General features: G+C 40.5%; 1 protein-coding gene across 1 annotated transcript in view; it reads right to left on the reverse strand.

Moving 5' to 3' along the window:
• Nucleotides 1–25,307, reverse strand: part of grm3 (glutamate receptor, metabotropic 3) — a 65,044-nt gene that overhangs the window by 10,862 nt on the left and 28,875 nt on the right. The window contains exons 5-8 of the mRNA XM_047353100.1: nt 16,458–16,727; nt 15,461–16,061; nt 364–606; nt 76–265 (exon numbers count right to left, since the gene is read on the reverse strand). Coding sequence (XP_047209056.1) covers nt 76–265; nt 364–606; nt 15,461–16,061; nt 16,458–16,727 — 1,304 coding nt within the window. The remainder of the gene's footprint in view (nt 1–75; nt 266–363; nt 607–15,460; nt 16,062–16,457; nt 16,728–25,307) is intronic.

The raw sequence follows: 25,307 nt of genomic DNA on the forward strand, positions 1-25,307 counted from the left end.
TTCAAATTAGCTAATTTTACTGCTGGCAGATATACATATCTCTCCCTTCATTAAATACATCTGTTTTTCACTCACCCTACACATGCAATACTAATGGGACCAATTGCCCAAGCATCTTCCCACATAATGTAGTCCTCAGGAAGGTCGTAGCAGGACGTCAGATCATCAGTGGGCCACTGACCAGCGGTGCAGGGTGAGCAGGTAAACTCATCAGCCAGGTATTCATGAGGCTCACATGCTGTACAGATCCAGCAGCAGTACTCGCCTGGGGAACAGTAATATGAGCCACATGTGGGAACATATCTCTAAATTGAAATGCAGCTTTGCTTTGACAAAAAAAATAGTTATAATTCTCATTCCTACCTGCCTGCATTTTCTTCATCTCATTGCGCTCACAGGGGTCGCTGCACTGTGAGGTTGGCGCCACCTCTTTGGGCCAGCGAATCAGGTCGCTGTTCAGACTCAGACTCTCTGTCCATTCACCTACTGGCACGTAACCATTACGTTCGCCAGAACGCTGGTAGCTGAAGATATTGTATCTGCCCATGCCGTCCCCCTGGGAATCGAACTTCACTACCGTCTCACTGCCTGGAGGGGAAAAAGGCGCTGTAGTGGGGAAAAGGAGATAAAAGATAAGGAATCACAGACAAACAACACATTGATGCTGTAGCAAAGCTTTTTAAAAGCAGCCAGAAAATAAACAATGGCTATCTCAAGCCTATAAGTTTGGAATAAAATGAAGGCCATAAAATGAAGGCCATTCCAATTATGTTTTTATTGTTGAGAACCAGACAGTTTCACATATATTGGCAAATGGGCTGCAAATGCCTGCGAAACGTGATGATACGCATGTCACTGGCTTCACATTCCTTTCAAAGGTGCCATAGGGATAAAATCACTGGCCTAATTTCTTATCTGATCATGTGTATCACCAAAGGTATCATTAGGATTATAAAACCATATAGTTGTAAAGGCACATGAATAAAAACCCTGGGCAATGTAATAAGTACCCACTCATTGATGGAATTAGCCTGTGTCTCTGTGAGGGAGACATACTGCTGAAACTGCCAAATTGGTTTGTATACATGTTGTTATAAAAGGATTACCATCTACCCCGAGGATGTGGGAAGAAAGGAGATTGTAAAATTGGCATGATGCTGAAGCCATAAAAAGAAGGAGAAAATGACTGTGGACTGGGAAAACACTAACCTGACGTGTTGTTGGCAGTATCTGGCCTGATAGTGCTGACACTTGGTCCTTTTGACTCAAACAAAGTGTGTCTCTTCTACAATGCCACGTCTGTCCCCATAGCAGAGCAATCAAACCTGTGTTGCTAACACAGAGCTGTGTGTTATACAGTCCTGCCTGTCAAATGATGATGTGACTGGGGATGGTGCAAGATATGCCAGGTTTTTGATTCCTCACCATATAACAAAACTTTAACATATCACAATACTCTCAGCCCCTCAGTGGATAGATGCACTGATAAAACTGTGATGCCTTCCTTGTATCAATCTATGCTCGGGTTAACAGAAGAATTTTCAGGTCAAATTCAATTTTTATACATACAGCACAAGATCGGTTGGATGAATCAGAACACAGATTGCAAATAAGCTGTCAGATTGCCTTTGAGGATGTGCACACAAATACATGTGGGAACCCCATTAGGGTGAACTTCCCAGTGCAATGGCTAAGGTATTGCTCTGAGCTCAGTGGGAGGCTGTGCTGACAGGACCAAAGCCTTGACCCTGCTGTTAGTTTGCGCATGCATGCTTGTACACGGCATGTACATGTGGGTAGCGCTGACAACAGCTAAAGCCATCCTATTGTTGTGCAAGCTCAGTGTGTTTGGAGAAGAATGGCATGTCAGATGGCAGCAGAGGGGGTTAGCTTTTATGAAATCTATAAATCACAGAGACAGCAAAACCCTTTATCTTCCTCCTTCCTCCCCTCTGTCACAGGAAATTCAAAGCGTCAAGTCTTATTTGAATTTTGGGGCTAAATGCTTAGTTGACCGCTAAATTATTGCAATAAGAAAGTGGCGATAATATCAAAGATGGAGATGAGATATAAATCATTATCCCAGCAGCTGCCATATAATAAAGTCTTCAAAATTACACTGAATGCCAGTAAGACACACAAACATACTTCTAGAAAGACTTTGCCACCAGCCAATTATCAAAAATGTGTGTTGCTAGGAACTTGAATGTGTACTGAAGCCTAATGAGCTGTATGTGGTAATTACATGTAACACAGAGATAACAGCAGCCTAAAAGATTATAGATGGCTCCGATGGTGCTTCTTCTGTGTTGTCCTTGATTTATTTCAAAATCAAGTTCAGCGAGTAAATAGATAGGACTCCTGACTTCTTAGACTGCATGGAGGTGGATATGCTGAGTTAACAGAATGTCGTATTTAGAAAGTGTCTGCGAGTGCAAGTTTGAGCCAGTAAAATTCTCTACGACTCTTCTGAGTGAAGAGAGCATAGACGTGTTGGAGAGTGATGGTAAATCTCAATCCAGCTGCCATATTAAAGACAGAACATACTTATTTTCGCTGTAATCATAACATGACTACCTACGTTGTTGGTCAGAATTTTACATACTTTCACCATTATTGTGAATGTCATTAATTTTGGGCTTTAAGTCAATTATTTGAACTGTTGATTATGCTACAAACAACTTAGATGAATTATAAAAACAAGATGTAGATGCTCATGTACTATTTGATGCACACTCTATGATCCAAAATTAAACATGTAGGCTTAAGCATATACAAACACAATACCACTATTGTCTGGACAAATGTCTTTCACTAAGTTGAAAAAAAAATAAAAATGTGTCTTAACAAGCTTCTGACATAACTATTGCTGGATAGTTGACTACTTCTCTTATCAGAAATGACAGAAGTTGATCAAATGCGCTGGTTTTGAGCTTTTGAGCATTGTCCATATCTTTTCAATGGCTCTTGGCCATTTCAGAAGCTTAACATTGGCTAGTTTTCTTCATTCCAAAACCAGATTTGATTGTTTGGCGTAGATTGTTTTTCACTCGACCTGCGCTCCTGGTCAGTACGGTAAGAGAACCTATTTTAGAACTTGGGTTTTTCCAAAGGCCAAAGGTTTTGTTATGTACATCGGAGAAATTTAAATAATTTACTCCATTGTTTGGGAGACTCACCAGCATTGGTCCTTCAGCATTGTCAGTCATTAACAGGTCACTAAGGCAAGGTTATGTTCGACTTCCAGTCATAAGAAACATGTTGGATTAACTTAAAAGAATACTTTAAACCTTCGTCTGTGAGGGTAATGAATAATTTTTGGTTTAACCCCAGGTGGAACTTTATATTAGCTTGGATAATAATGATTTTACAGTTAGATTCCATTAGTAGCTCACCGTGAGTTTCTCATAATCTGTAGATGACATTTACATTATATGTAGTGCTCCTTCTTCATTTTTCCACTTATTTTGTACAATGCACAAATACCACTGGCAGCAAAACGAATTTAGCAGTTATGATCTGTCATATTTTTTATTAAGAGCCAATTGGCCTTCATGGAGATCACAATCACAATCTGTGTACATAAGGTGTAATATGAAGTCCAAGGAAAATAGTATAGTATTTGAAATTCTTGCTGTTTATGATTATTTGTCAGCACAAGTTATCAAAGTTCTTAAATAACCAGTGAAATTGTTGTTTTATTATAACCAGTTAAACTTAAATAACCAAAACATTTTTGGTTACTAGTACAAAATGGAACAAGGAAGAAGGGAAATGGAAGTGTGCAGGTACGAAATGGGAATAGGGATTCACTCAGTGTTTGGTTTTGTCAAAGGTGGTGTCGTGCATTAAAATTTAATTTCTCCCATTACTCTGATCTCCCTTAAGAAAATTATTCCCAAGTATTACACATAGTTTAAATGCAAATTTGCAAACATAATCCGAGCAGCTATTTGCAGTGTAGAAAAAAGAATTCCCCGAATTGCCATTCTCAATCATTCTTTTCTACTTGCAAAGGCATGTTTTGTTAGCATGAACACATTCAAATACAAACATGGGAAATTTTATGTAAGTGATAATACTAAATATCAGTCAAGTGTGCTTTATCAGTATCATTTTGTAGCTGCTGGTGTGCTTAGATTTGTAAATATATTACAACTCTATTTTTTGATTTTTCTTAAAGAAATATTGACACAAAGCTGGTGGAAATCCGTGCTTATGCTTTACTAAACTGTGTGCTCAATTTTGCAATGTGTGCGCATGGATTACAAGACTGTGCTCTCACTTTTGCAATCTGTCTGCAAGGTTTGATAAACTGTGCATTCAGTTTTGCGATCCATGTGCACAGATTACTCAGTGGCATCTGTGAAAAGTTTGGACGTTTTCGGATGCCTTAGTGTAACAAAAATAAAGTCATATTACAAGCAGTGAAGTGTGCTGATTAAAACATGGCAGTGCTTTAAGTTTATATAAAACAACAGATCCATTGAACTTGTCTTGCAGGTGTGGGCCATGCATCCAAACTCTTGACGGATGTCACTGAGTAATCTGCGTGCACAGATTGCAAAACCGAGAGCACAATAAAGTGTGAGCATGGATTTCCACCAGCTTTGTTTCTTTTTACCCGTTGACACTTGCGTATATTTGTTCATTCAAGTGTAATCGCCACTTTCCAGAGCTGATCAGGGAAAAATGTATTAAATATACATATATACATAGGAAGCACTTTTAAAATTTAAATAACTACATTTCAAGAAATCACAAATCCTATTTGTTTTGATTGTATAAAATAACATTTAGGCAAACAAATTTTGGTTAGGTTTAAGTGCCAAAATCTTTAATTGGCAAATATGCAGTTTACCCCGCTTTATGATATTATAAAATATTAGCAGAATTTAATGTTAGCTCCGATCTGGATATTACTGGAAAAATGTGGATGTTCCTTTGTATCAGTGTGCGTGCTGTTGGAGTAATTTTGATTGGCCACCCACTCCTGGAAAGGTTCACTGCTGTTCTGTTTTCTCATGATGTGGATAACGGCTCATATGCTGGAGTACCAAAGTCTTAGAAATGACTTATAAAACCAGGGCTTGATGTGTTAAATTGGAAAATTCAACAGTTAAAAAATTAAATATGATAGAGAGTTCTTTTAAAAGACAAAGTAAATTCAACCATTTGAAACAGCTAAGCTGGAACATGCAGAACACCAGTCTATGGGGACTTGAGTTGGACACCTCTGGCTTAGATTATTCATTTACACAGTTCCCTGAACTCAAAGAGAAACAAAGCTCACTTGAGCATCCATCCAACTCATAAAGAAAACTGTTTTATTTTTAGAGTAATAGATATTGCCTAGTTTGATAATAGTACTTTTAAACAAAACAAAAACTCTGTTGCAAAGTATGCTATGAACAGATTAAAAACCAGTTTTGAATAAAGGGGGCAAAAGTCCCCAAAAGGTTTGTTCCTATTACTTTCAACATACAGTACATTTTTTTCATTAAGTTAAAATTGCTGAAATGGCTATCAAGTCATTCCAGTCATGTCAGTTATTAAAATGTGTTATTTTGAAAAAAAATAACACATTTCACATAACACTGGAGGAGCTGTGTCTGGGGTGTCTGGGGAGAGTCTGCTGCCCCCGCAACCTGGTCCCAGATGAAGCGGAAGACGACAAGTACGAGCACGAGATTCAGGTAAAAGGCAAAGTATATTATGGTCTAGCAAAATGATAAAAGTTTGGCAGTCAGACAAAAAAATTATAATTGTGAAAGGTCTACAATATGGAAGTACAGAATATTTGAACTGAACAGTTTCTAATCTTCTAAATTATAATCCTGAATAGAAACCAGGAGACAAAGGCAGGAAATAACAAAATGAGGAGCAGGTGTTTTTGATAAGTAAGAATGACCAGGTAAGATGGGGTAGCACAACAAAGAAGAGACTCAAAACAAAACGAACATATAAAAGAGCTAAAACAAATCCAGAACAACCCCACAAGACATGAATTAATGAACAAAGGAGAGCATTAAAGAATCCCTGCTTTGACAAGCACGATTTACACATTTTGTGAATACAAGTTAAAAGTCCCTAACTACAACAAAATAACTAAACAAATTAGGACTCTTTCAAAAAGTAGCAAATAGAGTTGGTTTGGAAAACCTCTGCATAAAAAAGATCTCTAAATTTCTGAGACACTTTAACAATTCTGCCTACTTGGGAGACATCTTATTATTCTGGCTTAATTAGAATCATGGGGAAGACAGACTTTTCATTCAGAAGGTGAGAAATTAATTATGTCCTCAGCCATGAAGGGCTAACGCAAGGCCCAAGGGTGGATGCTGGTGTTAAAGTCAGGGAGACAGAAAGAAGGCAAATGGTCTTAGGAGGAATAAGTTAGAATAAGTCATTTTAAATAGGCGAAGAGAGAATTATAGAGACTCATGGAGAAAAGGTAGGCTGTTTTGTTTTGGAGAGAGTAGTCTAACGCAGATGGATCCATCAGCACTTGAATAAATACACAAAGATGCACTCATATGTCACAAATGAACACAAATGAGAGACCACATTAGCTTTTTGTTCTCCCAGCAGATTGAGTCCAGAGGGATGGAGGCGTTGCCTGGGTCACACTGCAAAAGGCCACAAGGGAATGCCAGAGGACAGATAGGAGGGAGAAAAGGAAGTCTGGAGTGAATGAGGGAGTGAGGGAAGCAGAGGAGACCTAAGGCTTGAGTGAAACAAAGTTGGGTGAGATAGGCGGGACAAAAGAAAGAAACCTAAACCAAAAACAGGAGGTGCTGGGATGGAAGATGGGCCGAGAGACAAGATAAGCACAAGAAAAGGATTAAAGTGACAAGGAAGGAAAGGCAGTGTGTGTAGAAGAGAGGAAATAGCACAGTGGAAGTACAAAACACCAGTGTCATGCCAGTAGAGATACAGGTCGAAGGAGGAAATTCTTTAGAGGCAGGAATCAGTCTAGAATAGATGAAGGAAGGGTGGAAGGATGAGTAAAAAGAGAGGGTGGAGGAACATGGCGGTGCGGAGAGACAGCTGAAAGGAGAGCAACCTTGTGAAGTCTGTGTGGGATATGCCGTTTCTGAATGTAGAGAAAGTGGGATGTCTTCTCGGTGAGAAACGGAGAAGATAGATAGATAGATAGATAGATAGATAGATAGATAGATAGATAGATAGATAGATAGATAGATAGATAGATAGATAGATAGATAGATAGATAGATAGATAGATAGATAGATAGATAGATAGATAGATAGATAGATAGATAGATAGATAGATAGATAGATAGATAGATAGATAGATAGATAGATAGATAGATAGATAGATAGATAGATAGATAGATGGATAGATAGATAGATAGATAGATAGATAGATAGATAGATAGATAGATAGATAGATAGATAGATAGATAGATAGATAGATAGATAGAAGGAAAAATGAAGGCTAAAGAGCCAGAGAAAGAGTGACACAAAAGATGGAGGTTAAGAACCAGAGTGTCAAGTGAAAACAAGGCAGAGAATGAGTGAAGGTTGTTCACTAACATCTGAACGTTGCAGTAAGCTCCGTGCTCAATATGGCCCTGAAGGCATACCGCCTCTGCTAACACAGACATATCACACACACACACACACACACATCCGTGTTTTACTATCCTTATGAGGACTTTTCGGTTACTTCCATTGACTTCCATTCATTTGTCTTGATTTTTATTGCCTAACCCTGACCCTAACACTAACCCTAACCCTAACCAGTTAATACCTAACCCTAACCCTAACAATAACTCAATTCATACCCTAGTCCTAAACCTAACCCCTGTCCCAAGAACGGAATTTGAAAAAGTGAGGACCAGGAAAATGTCCTCAATTTGTCAAAATGTCCTCACTTTGCGATAAAAATACAAAAAATGGTTCTCACTCAGCAACAAGTACAAGAACACACACACACACACACACACACACACACACACACACACACACACACACACACACACAGAAACATAAAGCAGAGAAGGGGGAATATCACATCTATCACCACTATTTGAACAGAGACTGCATGCATGTGTGTATATACTGATCTGTTTGCTGCAGATCGGGGAGTTGGGTGGGAGTTGAATGATGGCTCTGAGAAGTGTGTGGGTTGGGGGTGTCTGCAATTTCATGCTGGCAGAAAAAAGCATTTCAAGTTGCCTCTGTAAAAAAAACTGACTGTTTGGCAGCTTCCTGTGTGTTCTATGTGTTTTTTTGGCCATGTTTATCCGTGTCTTTGTGGATGACCCATGTAACTAGTCGTCATAAAAGATGCACAAATGCTCAATCTGCCCCGCTGTCTGCTGCTAGTTCTTATGGAGCGATTCCTGTGATCTACCAGATCACCTCAACAATTGGTAATAGAGTTGGCTTTATTACCATAGCAACTAGCTCGATGAGACTAGATGAAGAGAGCTGCGAATGAAAACACTCTCCTAACCAAACAACATGCTGCATCAGTGCGTCACATACACTGTCAGTGAAACAAAACAAAACAACCTCACTACAGTAAAATACATTGTCCACAGTGCTGTGAGAGTAAATGCAAATAAAGCAGCTACCATTTCAGCATATCTAAAATCAAACTTGGATGCAATATGCAATATAAAAACTGTGTGATAAGCATGCATATTTGTATGCATTAGATATATGGGCGTAGAAGATTTTTGGTTCTCCAGCACTGCGGATACTGATGCTGCAGCTAAATTTCAACACACCTCACCTTCTTTTTCACTCGCTGTTTCAGCCATACGTAGCAGTGAGAATGAGTCATTCAGGAGCAACCAACAATTGAAAATAAATGCTGTCCTATTGCACTCACTTTAACTGAATCATGATTAAGGTCTTATCGTTATAGATTCTCTGAATGAACACATGCATCTCATGGATATATTGGAAGTTAACAAAAGGATACGACAGCAGAATATGAATGTAACTGAGAAAATTGGCAGAAAAGTAGGAAAAATAACACTTCCTGTTCTTGATTGTCTTTCAAATCTATCATAAGCATACTTTATAAGAATAAAGCATACCTTACCTATGCTTTTCTTGGTGAATAGTAATTTAGAGTGAAATATTGCTCTTTTTACACAAGATAACACATTAAAAGTTATTTCGTTAATCCTTATTAAAGTGTAATCATTCTTACATGTGTGTGATGGTGAGGGGTTTAAGCTCAACATATCTGTGAGACTCTTATTTTGAAATATGAAAGGAAGTAGTTCTTGGGTTGCCCTGTTGTGTTGATGGAGTTAACTAATACAGATTGCTCAGGGGCTGGCTAACAACACTCGGCTAGAAAAACATAGAAGAAACTTCAACAACTCTTAAATTGATTATCTGGAGTCATTTTGAGTACCGGTAAAATAAGTAAGGGCGACAGAGTAACAGATACAATTGAGATTGTTTGCATGCACTGTAGGTAAATTGTGCCTAGCACTGCAGCTGGCTGAATTTGGGATCTAAATCGGCTGCTGCTAATCGGCGATAAACTAAAGGGCTATTTGTTGTTCAAACTCTATGATGCGATTTGAGCGTCAAAAAGGCGTCCAATGCCTCACGTCAGACACTCTAGACATGTCTGAGCAAAGTGTGGTCAGACATGCGTTTGGGGGGAGCTACCCTTGGGGCTTGGGGGGGAAGCAGAGAGGAGAGATGCTGCTGTTTGGACTGGTGAAGCTCCAGAGTTTGCCTGAAGAAGTTCCAATTTTATGAGGAGGTTTTTGTCTCAGCCATGGCAATAACAAGGACACGGACTTTAAAATGCATAACTGCGGACTTTTAGTTTTAGATTGGATATTCGTGCTCCGCGGATACAGTGTGCCTTCCTCCCGTTTGAGGAGGCAGAGAGTCTGATTACGGGCAGCTGCTTTCTACCTGCTCCTTCCTCCTGCAGGCGAAGGTCCACTTAAGGATCATCAATACATTTCCGAACAAAACGCGCTGTTTCATGGTGGTATTGTTTTGAGGGAAATGTTTGTGCATCTGAACAGCTGATTTTATGTGTGATCAGCTGGTTTAGGATGTTGTTAAATACAGCACCCACCTGCATGTAAGTCAGAAAGCTGAGTCCTTTTTCTTTATCAGCCTTCAGCGCTGCATCAATCTCCAAAGTTCAGATTTCCCAACTGCAGCATCTGCCGCTTTTGACTTGCGAAACTCACATCAGACACTTGAAATCTTAAAACGCACAGCGCTCGACGTGCAAAACGGATCACAATGCGCCTCGCCAGGGCAGGACCTCTCGACGCCCCGAGACATGCGTCCACGATAGACTTTGCATGAAAACCAGGCGCCCCCGACGCTCAAATCGCGTTCGGTCTGAACAAACCATTAAACTGGTAAAACATGAGTTGGATTATTTTGAACTCAAAAGAGACTAGTTAAAACAGTTAGAAATTTATGAAACATTTATTTTATTTGAAAAGAAATGAAAAGGGCATTTTCATAGTTTTCTTGCATTAGGACCACCTTAGATTGAGAGAAGGGTGAAAAACACAATTCAGTGCTCTGAAAAAGTATTTACAGTATCTCACAAGTGAATACACTCCACACTTGTATATAATATCTTTTTATGGGACAACACTGAAGATGACACTTTGATAGGATACAATGTAAAGTAGTCCGTGTACAGCTTGTATAACAATGTTATTTTGCTGTCCCCTCAAAATAAACATCTGGTTAGAAAAGTGAATACAGGTCTGAGTGAAAATGTCCCAATTCTACCCAATGTGTCAATATTTTCTGTGGCCACCATAAATTTCCAGCACTGTCTTAACTCTATTTGGTATGGATGTCACTAAAGCTTCAAAGGTTACCACTGAGATCCTCCTCCATGACGACATCACAGAGCTGGTGGATGTTAGAGACCTTGCCCTCCTGAATAGGGATTAAGTCTTGAGACATGCTTGCCAGTCCAGCATCTTTACCCTCAGCTTAATTGGCAAAGCAGTGGTTGTATTGGAGGTGTGTTTAGGGTCTTTATCATGTTTGAATACTGCCCTGCAACCCAGTTCCCAAAGGGAGAGAATCATGCTCTGCTTCGATATGTTACAGTAAAAGTTGGCCTTCATGGTTCCCTCAGTGAACTGTAGCTCCCCACAGCTGGCAGCACTCATGCAGCTCCAAACTATGACACTCCCACAACCATGCTAGACTGTGCTCCTCACCTTGTCGCCGCAACACTTGCTTGACACTATCTGAACCAAATAAGTTTATCTTGGTCTCGTCAGACCACTGGACATGGTTCCAGTAATCTATGTTCTTAGTCTGTTTGTCTTCAGTGTTTGTGGGATTTCCTTTTGGGACGACAGCCATGCAGATCAGTTTGATGCAATGCGCAGCGTATGGTCTGAGCAGTGACAGGCTGAACCTCACTCCTTAAACATCTGCAGCAATGCTGGCAGCACTCATATGTCTATTTTCAAAAGACAAATCTGGATATGACACTGAGCATTTGCACTCCACTTCTTTGGTCGACCATGATGAGGACTGTTCTGAGTGGAACTTGTCCTGTTAAACCGCTATATGGTCTTAGTCATCGTGCTACAGCTCAGTTTCAAGGTGTCAGCAATCTTCTTATAGCCTTGGTCACCTTTATGTATAGCAACAGTTTTTCAGATCATCTGTTCTTTGTCATGAGGTGCCATGTTGAACTTCCACTGACCAGCATGAGAGAGCTGAGAGAACACACAATTTAACACACCTGCTACTCATTCAGACTTCAGACCTTGTAACACTAACAAGTCACATGACAGTAGGTAAGGAAAATTGCTAATTGGGAACAATTTGGACATTTTTGCTTAGGCGTGTACTCACGTTTGTTGACAACAGTTTAGACATTAATGGTTGTGTGTTGAGTTATTTTTAGGGGACATGCAATTTACACTCTTATACAAGCTGCACACTGACGACTTTACATTATATCATAGTGTCATATCTTCAGCGTTGTCCAATGAAAAGGTATAATGAAATATTTAGAAAAATCTACTTACTTTTGTGAGATATGCTACTTTTTTTGTTTTTTGTCAGACTTACATGTTTTAAATTCATTCATTCATTCATCTTCTATACCGTTTATTCCATAGTGGGTCACGGGGGAGCTGGTGCCTATCTCCAGCAGTCTATGGGCAAGAGGCAAGGTACACCGTGGACAGGTCGCCAATCGATTGCTGGGCAACACAGAGATATACAGGACAAACAACCATGCACACACTCAGTCACACCTAAGGGCAATTTAGAGAGATTAACCTAACAGTCATGTTTTTGGTGTGTGGGAAGAAGCCTGAGTACCGAGTCAGAACCCACGCATGCACGGAGAGAACATGCAAACTCCATGCAGAAAGACCCCTGGCCAGGAGTCAAACCCAGGACCTTCATGCTGCAAGGCAACAGTGCTACCAATGGCGCCACCGTGAAGCCCTTTTTTTGGTCAGACTTACATGTTTTAAATCATCAGATAAATCTAAATATCCGATAATGATAACCTGAGTAAATACCGCAAGCAGTTTCAAAAAAATGATTTCATTTAATGCGAGAAAAACGCTATCCAAATCAATGTGGCCTATGTGAAAACTGTTGGCAAGCATTTGTGATTATTGATAATGAGACTTTTAAGTTGCCCAGGCCCATGGCCCATGGCAAAAACTCGGGCCTGGGAGGAGTTCGGTGATGCCATGGAGAAGGACTATCGGTTGGCCTCGAAGTGATTCCGGCAAACCGTCCGGCGTCTCAGGAGGGGGAAGCAGTGCTTCGCCAACACTGTTTACACTGGGGGTGGGAGGCTGCTGACCTCGACTGAGGACATTATCGGGCGGTGGAAGGAGTACTTCGAGGATCTCCTCAATCCTGCCATCACGCATTCCCTGGTGGAAACAGAGGCTGGGGACTCGGGGTTGGACTCTTTCATCACCCAGGCTGAAGTCATCGAGGTGGTTAAAAAGCTCCGCGGTGGCAAGGCTTCGGGGGTGGATAAGATCCGCCCTGAGTACCTCAAATCTCTGGATGTTGTTGGGCTGTCATGGATGACACGCCTCTTCAAAATTGCATGGCAGTCGGGGACAGTGCCTCTGGACTGGCAGACTGGGGTGGTGGTCCTCCTTCATAAGAAGGGTGACCGGAGAGTGTGTTCCAACTACAGGGGAATCACACTCCTCAGCCTCCCTGGTAAGGCCTACGCCAGGGTATTGGAGAGGAGAGTCCGGCCGATAGTCGAACCTCGGCTGATGCCCTGTGGGGGGTGCTCCAGGAGTATGGAATTGGGGGCCCTTTATTAGGGGCCATCCGGTCCCTGTATGAGCGGAGCAGGAGTTTGGTCCGCATTGCCGGCACTAAGTCGGACCTGTTCCCGGTGCATGTTGGACTCCGGCAGGGCTGCCCTTTGTCACCGGTCCTGTTCATAACTTTTATGGACAGGATTTCTAGATGCAGCCAAGGGCCGGAGGGGGTCTGGTTTGGGGACCAGTGGATTTCGTCTCTTGTTTTTGCAGATGACGTGGTCCTGCTGGCCCCCTCTAGCCAAGACCTACAGCATGCACTGTGGCGGTTCGCAGCCGAGTGTGAAGCGGCTGGGATGAAGATCAGCTCCTCCAAGTCCGAGGCCATGGTACTTGACCGGAAAAGGGTGGCTTGTCCTCTTCAGGTTGGAGGGGAGTTCCTGCCTCAAGTAGAGGAGTTTAAGTATCTCAGAGTCTTGTTCACGAGTGAGGAAAGAATGGAGCGGGAGATCGACAGACGGATCGGTGCGGCTGCCGCAGTAATGGGGGCACTGTGCCGCTCCGTGGTGAAGAGAGAGCTGAGCCGAAAAGCAAAGCTCTCAATTTACCGGTCGGTCTACGTTCCTACCCTCACCTATTTTGGGTCATGACCGAAAGAACGAGATCCCGGATACAAGCGGCTGAAGTGAGCTTCCTCCGTAGGGTGGCCGGGCACTCCCTTAGAGATAGGGTGAGGAGCTCAGCCATCCGGGAGGGGCTCGGAGTAGAGCCGCTGCTCCTCCACATCGAGAGGAGCCAGTTGTGGTGGCTTTGGCATCTATACCGGATGCCTCCTGGACGCCTTCCTCGGGAGGTGTTCCAGGCACGTCCCACTGCGAGGAGGCCCAGGGGATGGCCCAGGACATGCTGGAGGGACTATGTCTCTCGGCTGGCCTGGGAACGCCTTGGGCTCCACCCGGAGGAGCTGGAGGAGGTGTCTGGGGAGAGGGACGTCTGGGCGTCTCTGCTGAGTCTGCTGCCCCTGCAACCCGGTCCCGGATAAGCGGAAGACGACGAGTACGAGTACTTTTAAGTTGTGTTTAGGAATTTTGGCCCAGTCTTCTTTGCAGAATTTATTTAATCCAGCCACGTTGTGTCACTATCCTAAAGTGTTTTCTTTTGTGTACAGTTTTTGACCAATTCTTTGCTGTTATGTTCCTTAGGTCTAGCTTTCGTTGGTCATTTCATCAACATCATCAGCAACTCTCTACAGTGGAGAGTACTGCTAATTTTTATAACATCTGGTAAACTTTATCTGTGTTATGGGTAATTATTTTATCTATTCACATTTTCAAGATGGGAAATTTCAAGTAAAATAATTTTCTTCTGCTGACACATGCTGTCCCACTCAAGAACTGCTGCAGCTCTTGTGTGTTCTCTCCATGCTACTTTTTTCTCACTTACTCCCTTTCACCTTACCCCAAACTCTCTCTTCTCATTTTAGTCTTCCTGTCAGTCTTATCTGTAAGCCCCCTTTCTCTCCCCCCACCTTCATGGATGATGCCATTCCCTCGTCCTCTTTCCATCCCTCCTGCTCACTCTCCCCAATGTCCCATGGCAAAGCTACTGTGTTAATGTTGTTTGCCTGGGTGTTTTGAAGTCTGCCTTTGGTCACGGTTGGAGGAGGAATAAGCACCTCTAAACCTGTGTCAGTCCCTGAGATGCAGCAGTTTATTTATAACACTTCCTTTGTGCGTGATCTGTCAGTCAAGCCAATCCTCTGTCTCCTCTCTCCCAACTCTTTAGAGACTGACAGACAGACAGGCAGCATGCTATAGGAGCTATTATAACACACCACAATCTCATTAGTGTAAGAGAGAAGAATATGGCTCACGGATTAACTGCAGCTCTCATTCCTCAAAGCAACTTTGTAGTGCCATGTCAATTACGCATGGGTAAAAGGTGTCAATGGCAAGCTGGCTCTGACAATATATAGCAATTAAGAGGATTTGTTTCAGTACTTTTCATGTTCTGTGGCTTAGAAGATGGACAACAGCCATGTGTTCATTAGAAAACTGTTAAGCTGACATAGCACTCCCATTCCTGTCTATTTCTTCTTATCTTGTACCCTTCCTCAGCCAACATTTACTTCTCTTTGCGCTTCATCCACTCTCAGCACCTTATCTGGAACTTGACACTCTCTTCACCACACTCTTGCTCACTTACCTGTGAAGCTGACATTAAGAATGTAATCCCTGTAGAGTCTGCGCCCATCCAGGGCCTTCATGCTGTCACACAGTTTGGTGGTGTTGAGGCACAGACTCCGCTGCATGTTGTGGAGGGCACGGGCCATGGCATACACTGCATTCACCACAAACATGATCTTGGACTCTGGTTCGAAATACCTTTTGTCCATCGACAAGTTCCTGTCACACGGTGGGAGAGGCGTTCCACCGAATCCTAGGCCTCCGACTCCCAAAGAGCACTGGAACCGCTGCTCCCAGAAGTCCCTGAACCAGGGATTCCGGTGGTTTTTGACAGGGTCCAGGCTCAGGAAGTAGCGGTTGAATTCTGGTATGGGGTTCGCCGCCAGTTCAAGTGTAATAGCTCCTTCGGCAGTGATCTCATTTCCCTTGACAATGCTCTCCTGTGCGCCCCAACCATCACTAGCCACCCAAATGAAAGAGGTGTTAAGCCTGGCAGCAGCCGCAATCAGCTCTCTGGCATCATCACTGCGCAGGAAAAGGACGGCCACGTGGGCATTTGGCTTTTGGAGGAGCTGACGGATCACAGCCTCATAAGATTTCTTAGCATTTGAACGTCCCACCTGAACAAAAAAGGGGGATTATGGAATAAAAAACAAAAATGCTTCCTCCACTCTAATGTGAGCTACATATCTGCATTCCATGATCGTCATCATTTAATGAGGAAAAACAAACAAAAAACTGTGTTTAACAGTCTCATACCAACATCAACCTCTATAGAAAATTACATGATAAATGGGACAGTGAAAGCACTCTGAAACAATTTCTAAAGATAAGCTTTTGTTTTTTTACCACAGTAGTGATAACACAGTAATATTAACCCAAATTCAGAATAACAGGAGATAAGACATAAAGACAAAATATTACAAACTCAAAAATCATGTTGGAATACTGCCCTGGTGATTCTTTTTGGTGCAATGGTGATTAAAGTTATAAAGGATTTCTTTTTCTTTCATTACCTTCTCTGAAGTAGCAATACAGATGTTCCTCATTCGTGCTTCTTGTTCGAATGCCTCTATACCGGTTTCACCATAATCGCCCTCTGATGCCACGGTGGACACGTATGTCCAGTTAAAGAACCGGAGAATCTCTGCCATGGCTTTGGCTTGGTAGAAGTCAGGTGGTACAGTGCGGGCAAAGTAATCATAGCGGGTCTTATCGCTGAGCTTGGCACTCGTTGAAGCATAGCTTATCTGAGGGATCTGAAAGAGCCTGAGAAGATTGGCAACCTGCAGGGAGAGATACAGTAAAATAAAACATAAATCATAGAAAACCATTCCTAACACAATACAAACAGAGTTTAATATAACAATTTTCTTACATTTTTCAGTTACATCAAAAAATGTTTTGTGAGGTTTTAACAACGGGGTCATTTTTTTCAGTCAATTTTGTTCTGCTATCCTAAAGCAACAGTTTAGATTTTCCATAACAATGACTTTCCTGTGTCAAACATGTAGTGCAAAATGGAATTTGCACTACATGTTTTATTGATTTTTACACTGCCTTATCTTTCTTTCATAGAGTAACTTTGACTGGAAACTCCATGGTTATCAAACAGTACTACAAGCAGCAGTCGTGGAATATACAATGTAGAAGAAGTTTTTGCATCAATTATTTGCAAAGCAGATCTGAACAAATAAACTGATGCAGAGCTAATGGGCACCAGGACCCGAACAAGATGAGTTATTCAACCAAACACATTTTTGCTTTAAATCAGAATCAGAATCAGAAAAGCTTTATTGCCAAGTAAAGTTTTGGACATACAAGGAATTTGTATGTCTCTAAACAAACTATCCAAAAGTTAACCCAGTTTGAGAATATTTCTAGAACCTTCATTATGCACTGAAGCTAGTGGCAGCGATCCAAGATGAAGTGCTGGTAGTAACTTAATTATCTCTGAGGTCAGAGCTTCAATGCTACTTCAGTTCAAAGTTTAAAAATGGGTAGGAATTGCTAACTGCATAGAATCTCAATATCCAGACTTTCTGCTAATAGCAATGTATTTCTCAGCATTTGTTTTGTTTTCAAACTTTTTAGCAACATGGGCCAGTTACCAGTATCAAGGTATACCAACGTTTTCAAAGTTATGGTTTCAAAACATGAAAAAGTTAATACCATTCCTATAATTAATAATCATTTTAATATAATGCTAGAAACATTTATGGGGCGACCAGATTTTTCTCCAGTTGTCTGGAACAACATTTCAGTAGAAAAGAAAGAAAAGAAAAGGTGACATCAGAATAAACCCTTTTTTGTGTATAAAATTTTTTGTGTATGAAATTCTTTCTTTCTCATGAACTAAAAGCCACTGTAGAGTTTCAATGACTAACAATTAATGAGATTTTTATCTTGAAGTTAAAGCTCTAGGTGATGTTTTTACCTCATGTTGTTTTGCTGGTACAGTTTATGCTGTATTAAACAATCACTTGCCCATCTGAAAATAATAATAAAAATGGAAATGCTGGATATTACAAAGTTCTGTGTTTTAATAAAAAAAAAACAACTGAATTCTGCTAAGACTTAAAAAGATGGTTAATTTGTTTTGCAATATTTCGGATGTAACTGTCAGAATGTGACATTTTGGACTTTGTGGTTTTGTGTTTTGTTTTGCTAGATGTTTCTTGTTTGATGTTTTGAATTCATTGTTTATTACTTTCTGTTTTCTGACATTTCTAGTTTCCTTTTGCCTCCCAGTGTGTTCTCCTCTCGCCCTTAGTTCCCTTGGTGTTTCTCCCCTATTTATTCATTTCTTTTCTGTTACCCCTCTCGTCATTAGTTTTCCTTTTTTTTAGTTATTAATTTCTGTTTTAGTCCCCTTTACAGTCATTGTCCCTCTTAGCTTTGTTTCCTCTAGTTTATCTCTATTCTCCAGTCCCTCCTTTATAGTTTAGCTTTAGTTATTGTTTTCTTTTATTCTTGTCCTCGTTTCCTCTGCTTCATTCTCAGTTTGTTCTATCAGTGTTGGTTTAGGTTTGTTTACTTCTGTAATCAGGGTTTCTTTTGCTAAGTCCTTAGGTTGTTGTGTTACCCCCCAGTTTCTCAGTTTACTTTAGTTCATGGTTTCTTATGCTTCATTTGATTATTTTGTCTATAGGTTGGCTTGGTCTGTGTTTTCTCTTTATTGTTTTTTAGTCACTTCGGCCTTGCTCAGTCTTGTATTTGTTTCACCTGTTCCTTCTGTCTCCTCTGCCTCCATGTCTCACCTGTTCCCTGTTCCTTTGATTACCTGCCCTTTGTATCCTCTTAGTATATTAGTTAGTTTGGTTAATTTATTCTTTGCTGGTTCCCCCGATCACAACCCCTGATTAAGTTCAGCATTACTACATTCCTGCAGTGATACCCGAGTAAGTTCTGAACCATTTTAATGCTTGTACCTGAAGTGAGTTTTGTTACGTTTTGCTTCGCCCTGAAACCTGGGAATTAAACTGAAGACGATTCACAATGCTGCTGCCAAGTTCTTGTCTGCGCTTCGGTCCACCCCAAAACCACAATGTGACAGTAACCTTGTTTTGAATATCTGTATCTTAAAAAAAATGTATTAAAACTCAATGCAATGAGGTTTATTTGGTTTATGAGCATTATTTTTTAAATGTCTCTCTGCTCTGGTGACCAAGACAGCAAAACTTACTGCACTACAGAATTCTTATAGTCTCTTATACAAAGAGTCTAAGGTTGTATATTCTGGGACTGCAGCAGATGTTACAAACTGAGTTTATGGGGAATGTTTCTCTGGGTTGTAGCATCAGGGTAAAAAATGTAAACTCCAACGCATCTGCTCAAGCACAGCCACAATTAAAAGTTGTAGTTAGTGCTTGTGTTGATTGATTAATTATTTATAGTAATATAGCTTTAGTTAGTTAATGGTCTTAAGAATTACACATACATCTTTAATTTATCATTTCAAACTGGTATATTTCCTAACAAAAAGAAAATAGTTAAAGCTATACCTTTGTATAAATCTGACAGCAGCCACCATAAACAAAGACCGGTTTCTTTACTGTCCCAATTTTAAAAAACCTTTGAAAGGTTTAATGACCAACTGGAAATATTTATAGACAAACATTATCCAATCATTGACAAAGGGTGTCAGATAATAAAGTCAAAACTGCTGGCATTATAGAATACGTCAGTAGTTCCTAAGATATTTAGGTTATTCATGAACTTTAAATGACATTTCCTAAAATTTATTGAATGACTGTAAATTCATTCACAAACAAACTGGACCGACAAGTATTGAGTTAACAGAGAACAGTTTGTGCAAAGTAAAACAGTTTCTGCTCCTTATGTATTAAAATCTATTGGATAAGATGGCTACTGAAGTGCCCCTTGAAAATAAACATTTACAATATATATTTTATCAGAATTGAAGGGTTGACCCAAGAAAAGCATTTTTTATTAAATTGGGATAACACTAAAACAATTATATTTGAGAAAAGAAGATAAATACACAAGCAAAGATTCATAAATGGTGTTGAGATCACCCCTTCTTGTGGTAATAATAGATGGCAGACTTGGCTAGAAAGCACACATCCAGTCCAGTAAATTCATACTAATATCCCTTTCACACTATTACATATCTGCAGTGCCATTCACTAATATAGAAAGATACACTGCCTTAGGTAAATAATGCTCCAACATCACCTTTGGTGCACATTCTGCTCCAGCATTTTACCAACTGATGCTCAAATACTGCAGAAATGGCTTAGTTATAACATTATTTAATCTCACACTACACAATGGAGATGGACTGATGAAGATTTGCTCACCTTCGTTATGCAGAATGCGTGAAACGGAACAAGAAAGTAAAAATAGACCTAGTTTCAGATTAATTCAGCTAAGAATTATCTGAAATGCTAGGGGCTCCCATTGATTTCTGAAATAGATTTTTTAAAAGGTATTTTTTAGGCATTAGCGGCCTCCAGTTTTTAAAAATAAGTTGACAGGAACTAGGGTGGAGAGAGCAGGGGGAGGGGATACAGTAAACATTGACAGGCCAGGATTTGCATTGACTGCAGCCTACATTGAGGAGAAGGGCCTCCCTACATGGATCACGAGCTTAACCCCCTGTGCCACCCGTGCTGCGCCCTGATACTGATATCGTTAACTCATATATGTACATTGGTGTTATCATTGATAATGGACTTACTTTCAAGGAGCACATAAAAGTCACATTAGGTTTCTTCATTAGAAAAGAGTCTTTTAATTTCTGCAACTTTTCTATAAATTCTTTAGAGCAGAATCTAAAGAAATTAGACTCAGTATACCACTCTGCATTACGTTTCATTACTGGACGTCATATCCACCATTGTCATTTGTATGCTGCGGCTGGGCGTCCTTCTCTGTCTGTTCGTAGACATTAACACTGGCTGCTTTTTGTGTACAAATGAATTGTGAGACTAGTTTCCTTCCTAATGACAAGGCCCCTCAATCATCATGGACTGTGCTCTCAGGCTTTTTATCACCTGACTGTTTCCAGAGCCAGAACTGAACTGCGTAAGAGAGCTTTTAAATACGCTGCTCCCTCTGCTTGGCATGATTTCCAGAATGACTCAAAGCTTACAGAACTGATGATTGTTGGTGAATATAGTATATTCACCAACGTAACATACACTCACCGGCCACTTTATTAGCTACACCTGTCCAACGCAAATTTCTAATCAGCCAATCACATGGCAGCCACTCAATGAATTTAGGCATGTAGACATGGTGAAAATGATCTGCTGCAGTTCAAACCGAGCATCAGAATGGGGAAGAAAGGTGATTTGAGGGAGTTTGAACATGGCATGGTTGTTAGTGCCAGACGGGCTGGTCTGAGTATTTCAGAAACTGTTGATCTACTGGGATTTTCATGCACTACCATCTCTAGGGTTTATAGAGAATAGTCCGAAAAAGAGAAAAAAATCCAGTGAGGGCAGTTCTGCGGGCGCAAATGCCTTGTTGATGCCAGAGGTCAGAGGAGAAGACTGGTTCGAGCTGATATAAAGCCAACAGTAACTCAAATAACCACTCATTACAACCAAGGCATGTGGAAGAGCATCTCTGAACGCACAACACGTCAAACCATGAGGCAGATGAGCTACAGCAGCAGAAGACCACACCGGGTGCCACTCCTGTCAGCTAAGAACAGGAAACTGAGGCTACAATTCACACGGGCTCACCAAAATTGGACAATAGAAGATTGGAAAAACGTTGCCTGGTCTGATGAGTCTCGATTTCTGCTGCGACATTCAGATGGTAGGGTCAGAATTTGGCGTCAACAACATGAAAACATGGATCCATCCTGCCTTGTATCAACTGTTCAGGCCGGTGGTGGTGGTATAATGGTGTAGAGAATATTTTCTTGGCACACTTTGGGCCCCTTAGTACCAATTGAGCATCGTGTCAACGCCACAGCCTACCTGAGTATTGTTGCTGACCATGTCCATCCCTTTATGATCACTGTGTACCCATCTTCTGATGGTAACTTCAAGCAGGATAACACACCAGGTCATAAAGCATAAATCATCTCAGACTGGTTTCTTGAACATGACAATGACTTCACTGTACTCAAATGGCCTCCACAGTCACCAGATCTCAATCCAACAGAGTACCTTTGGGATGTGGTGGAACGGGAGATTCACAGCATGGATGTGCAGCCGACAAATCTGCAGCATCTGTGTGATGCTATCATGTCAATATGGACCAAACTCTCTGAGGAATGTTTCCAGTACCTTGTTAAATCTATGCCACGAAGGATTAAGGCAGTTCTGAAGGCAAAAGGGGGTCCAACCCGGTACTAGCAAGGTGTAGCTGATAAAGTGGCCGGTGAGTATATATAATAGGTAAATAAAACAATATATTTATCTGATAAATATTTTAGTCCAGATATGTGCCAAAGATAGTTAAATCCAAAATAATGAAACAATTAATTGGTAAAAATAATGAAAATTCTTTTTTTGCTTCCTTGTGCCACCCACCATGTTGTCCTGCCCTAAGTCATAAGCCATTTCGCCCTTATGGAAACCCGCCACATACTTCAAAGATGTGACAGGACCTTCTGTTCTACAAAATTACCTTAATTTGCTCATGTTTATACTTATTTAAACTATGCTTTTAAACATGTCTGCATACATCACAAGACAGGTAGTAGTGTGACAGCAGCTTTAAGCATCAACAAGTAAACTGTCAAATAGTACAAATTATGCTCAGAGCAAAATATAATCAATTGCTGTGAAATATTCAAAGCATGTTTCCTGTAGAGGAACAGAATTCTAATTAAGGAGGTGTTTCCAGACTCAAAACTCTTATTTGCGTGCACTACTAAACCTGTTTTTTTCATTTCTATGTCTGAAGTCAAAGCTGTTGAATAGTTTGTGTTTGCATTTAAAGTAAGGACCACAAAGTGATCAGGTTAAGATATAAATATGTTCTTCGCAAGCTATAAAGATGAAGGGCATTTTATATATTCAATGAACGTTTCTGTCACGTTTCTGTTATGTCCCTGTAACTCAAATTTTGGAATCAATATTGTTTAATCAATATAATAGCTGATGTCTTCTGGTCATGGTGTGTATACTACATTTATACACTTGTTTTTGGATCTGTAAATGAAATCACTGAAGCTGGGTGTACGGTATATTGTTGTGTATTTTGCTTCATGTTTTTGCTTTATTTCATCATTTCCTTTTTTTCCTGAATATTGTTTACAAATTTAAAATTAGATAACATTTTATTCTGTACATAAAAACACCCCTCATGTGTAGACATATAAATACAACTGTACAGCAAAGGTGCCTAACTTGTTCTCCAGAAATACTATCCTGAAACATTTTAGATGCATCCCTTCTCCAAGACACCTGAATCAAATGAAAGGCTCGTTACCAGACCTCTGTAGAGCTGAAGGACATACTGATGTGGAAATTCAGATGTTTGATTCAGGTGTGTTGGAGAAGGGATGCATTTATAAATTGCAAGATAGTAGATCCTGAGGACTGGAGTTGGGCACCCCTGCCATACAGCATCCATAAAAAAGACACAGGCATCATTAAAAGTTTCACGGTGTCCATCACATTTGCCTTTCATGATGATTGGAATCTGGTCCTGCTCTCTCCATAAATCCTACTGCATGATCGCCCACAAACAATGCAAACACAGCTGCTACACAGAGTCATGCTCACAGACTTGTAAATATACATCAACAAACTGCAAGCACAAATTAGAACAAACTACACAGAAATTCTGTGCTTTCTTCAGTTTAATCCCTTCAGAACACATTGCTCTGGTTTTTTCTATATCTCATTCATAATGCAGTTGATGAGCTGTTTTGACAACATGTCAAAATCCTATTAGACTAATAACATAGCTCAGTAGAAGGCACACAGGTTGGGACACACACAAACGCTCCTAGACACACAGAGACACACACAGTCACACTGTTGTCTGCTTATAGCTTTCTAGGCAGATTTTATGGTTTTAACAGCAACTAATAGTGTTGACTTAATTGTCATTAAAGGCCGTATTGAGAAGTATAATTGGATTGCTCTATAAGGTGCCACCATACATTGACCATAGCTACCAACAAGGCTTGCCTGAGCAGACAGGGAGAGGTCACTCGGCTTTATTTCTGTGAGCGAAGACGGAGGGAAGATAGTAATCGTGGAAATAGGCTGAATGTGAGAAAACTGAAAAGAGGAAAACTAGTGCAGTGGAGGGGTGATAAGGCATAAAAACACACACGGATACACTAACCCAGGCATCATGATTTCAGAGGATATTGCATAAAGCAGTACTTGAGAATCCCTGTTCTAAACTTGAACTTAAAAAACTCATTATGTCTTTATGCTAAAAAGTAGATAACTTTCGGCAAAGGAGGCCTAAATATTTCTGCGATTAAAAATACACATGATGGGACTGTATATAAATACATTTCAGGAATACAACATGAGTAAGACCTGTATCAGACTCCAGCACCTGCACACAAACATAAGCACACATAAACTAAGATACATTCACAAAAATAAATTAGAAGAAATAACGATGACTGCTCAGTAAATGCCTTCCAGGCATTGAATTGCATGGTTCACCATAAAATAATTCCATATGACTTCATTAAGAAGCAAGAGACACACTGGCCAAGTAGAGAGATGTGGCTAGATAAGCTTTAAAGGATGGGGATCAGAAAGTAGGTCCGCATTAAGGTCCTCTGAACCATACTTACACCTGAACACAGAGTTTAAAAAATGGCAAATGCAAAAAAGGGGGACAAAATAAGGTGAAATGAGAATAAGACAAAGGATAATAATGGGCAATGAAGGACAAGAGGACAATAACTTCCCCAGGATGGAGGAGGAGAAGGGGGCTGAGGTCAGCATACACTGATCTCTCCTCTAATAGCCAGGGGGAATGCCTCTGGATACATATAAAGGTAGCCCTGAATGAAACATAGCAAAGCACAGATTTGAAGTATATGAAAAGATCAATGCATAAAACAGGAGAGAGAGAGGAATAGAAAAAGAAAAGGATGAGGAGGCTGAAAGACAGTCGCTCAGATTAGGGATTTAAGAACTGATAGGAGGAGGCTTTTGTGCAGTCACAGAGGAGACTCTGTGACTGCACAGAGAAAGAGGTTTTATGCTAAACTATGTAAATTAACCAGTTCTGTGACAATAGCAACAGGAGCTAGGGAAACACAGACGAACATGCTGACTGAAGTTGATTCTGTAAATTGATTTTGTAAATTGTAAATTTGTATATTCTGTAATGCAAAAACAGAACAAAAGAGCAAAGTGTACCGGAGGCAAATTCCTTGTTTGTATGTACAAACTTGGCAA

The sequence above is a fragment of the Girardinichthys multiradiatus genome, chromosome 2 (assembly GCF_021462225.1).
Source record: "Girardinichthys multiradiatus isolate DD_20200921_A chromosome 2, DD_fGirMul_XY1, whole genome shotgun sequence".
Classification (NCBI taxonomy): domain Eukaryota; kingdom Metazoa; phylum Chordata; class Actinopteri; order Cyprinodontiformes; family Goodeidae; genus Girardinichthys; species Girardinichthys multiradiatus.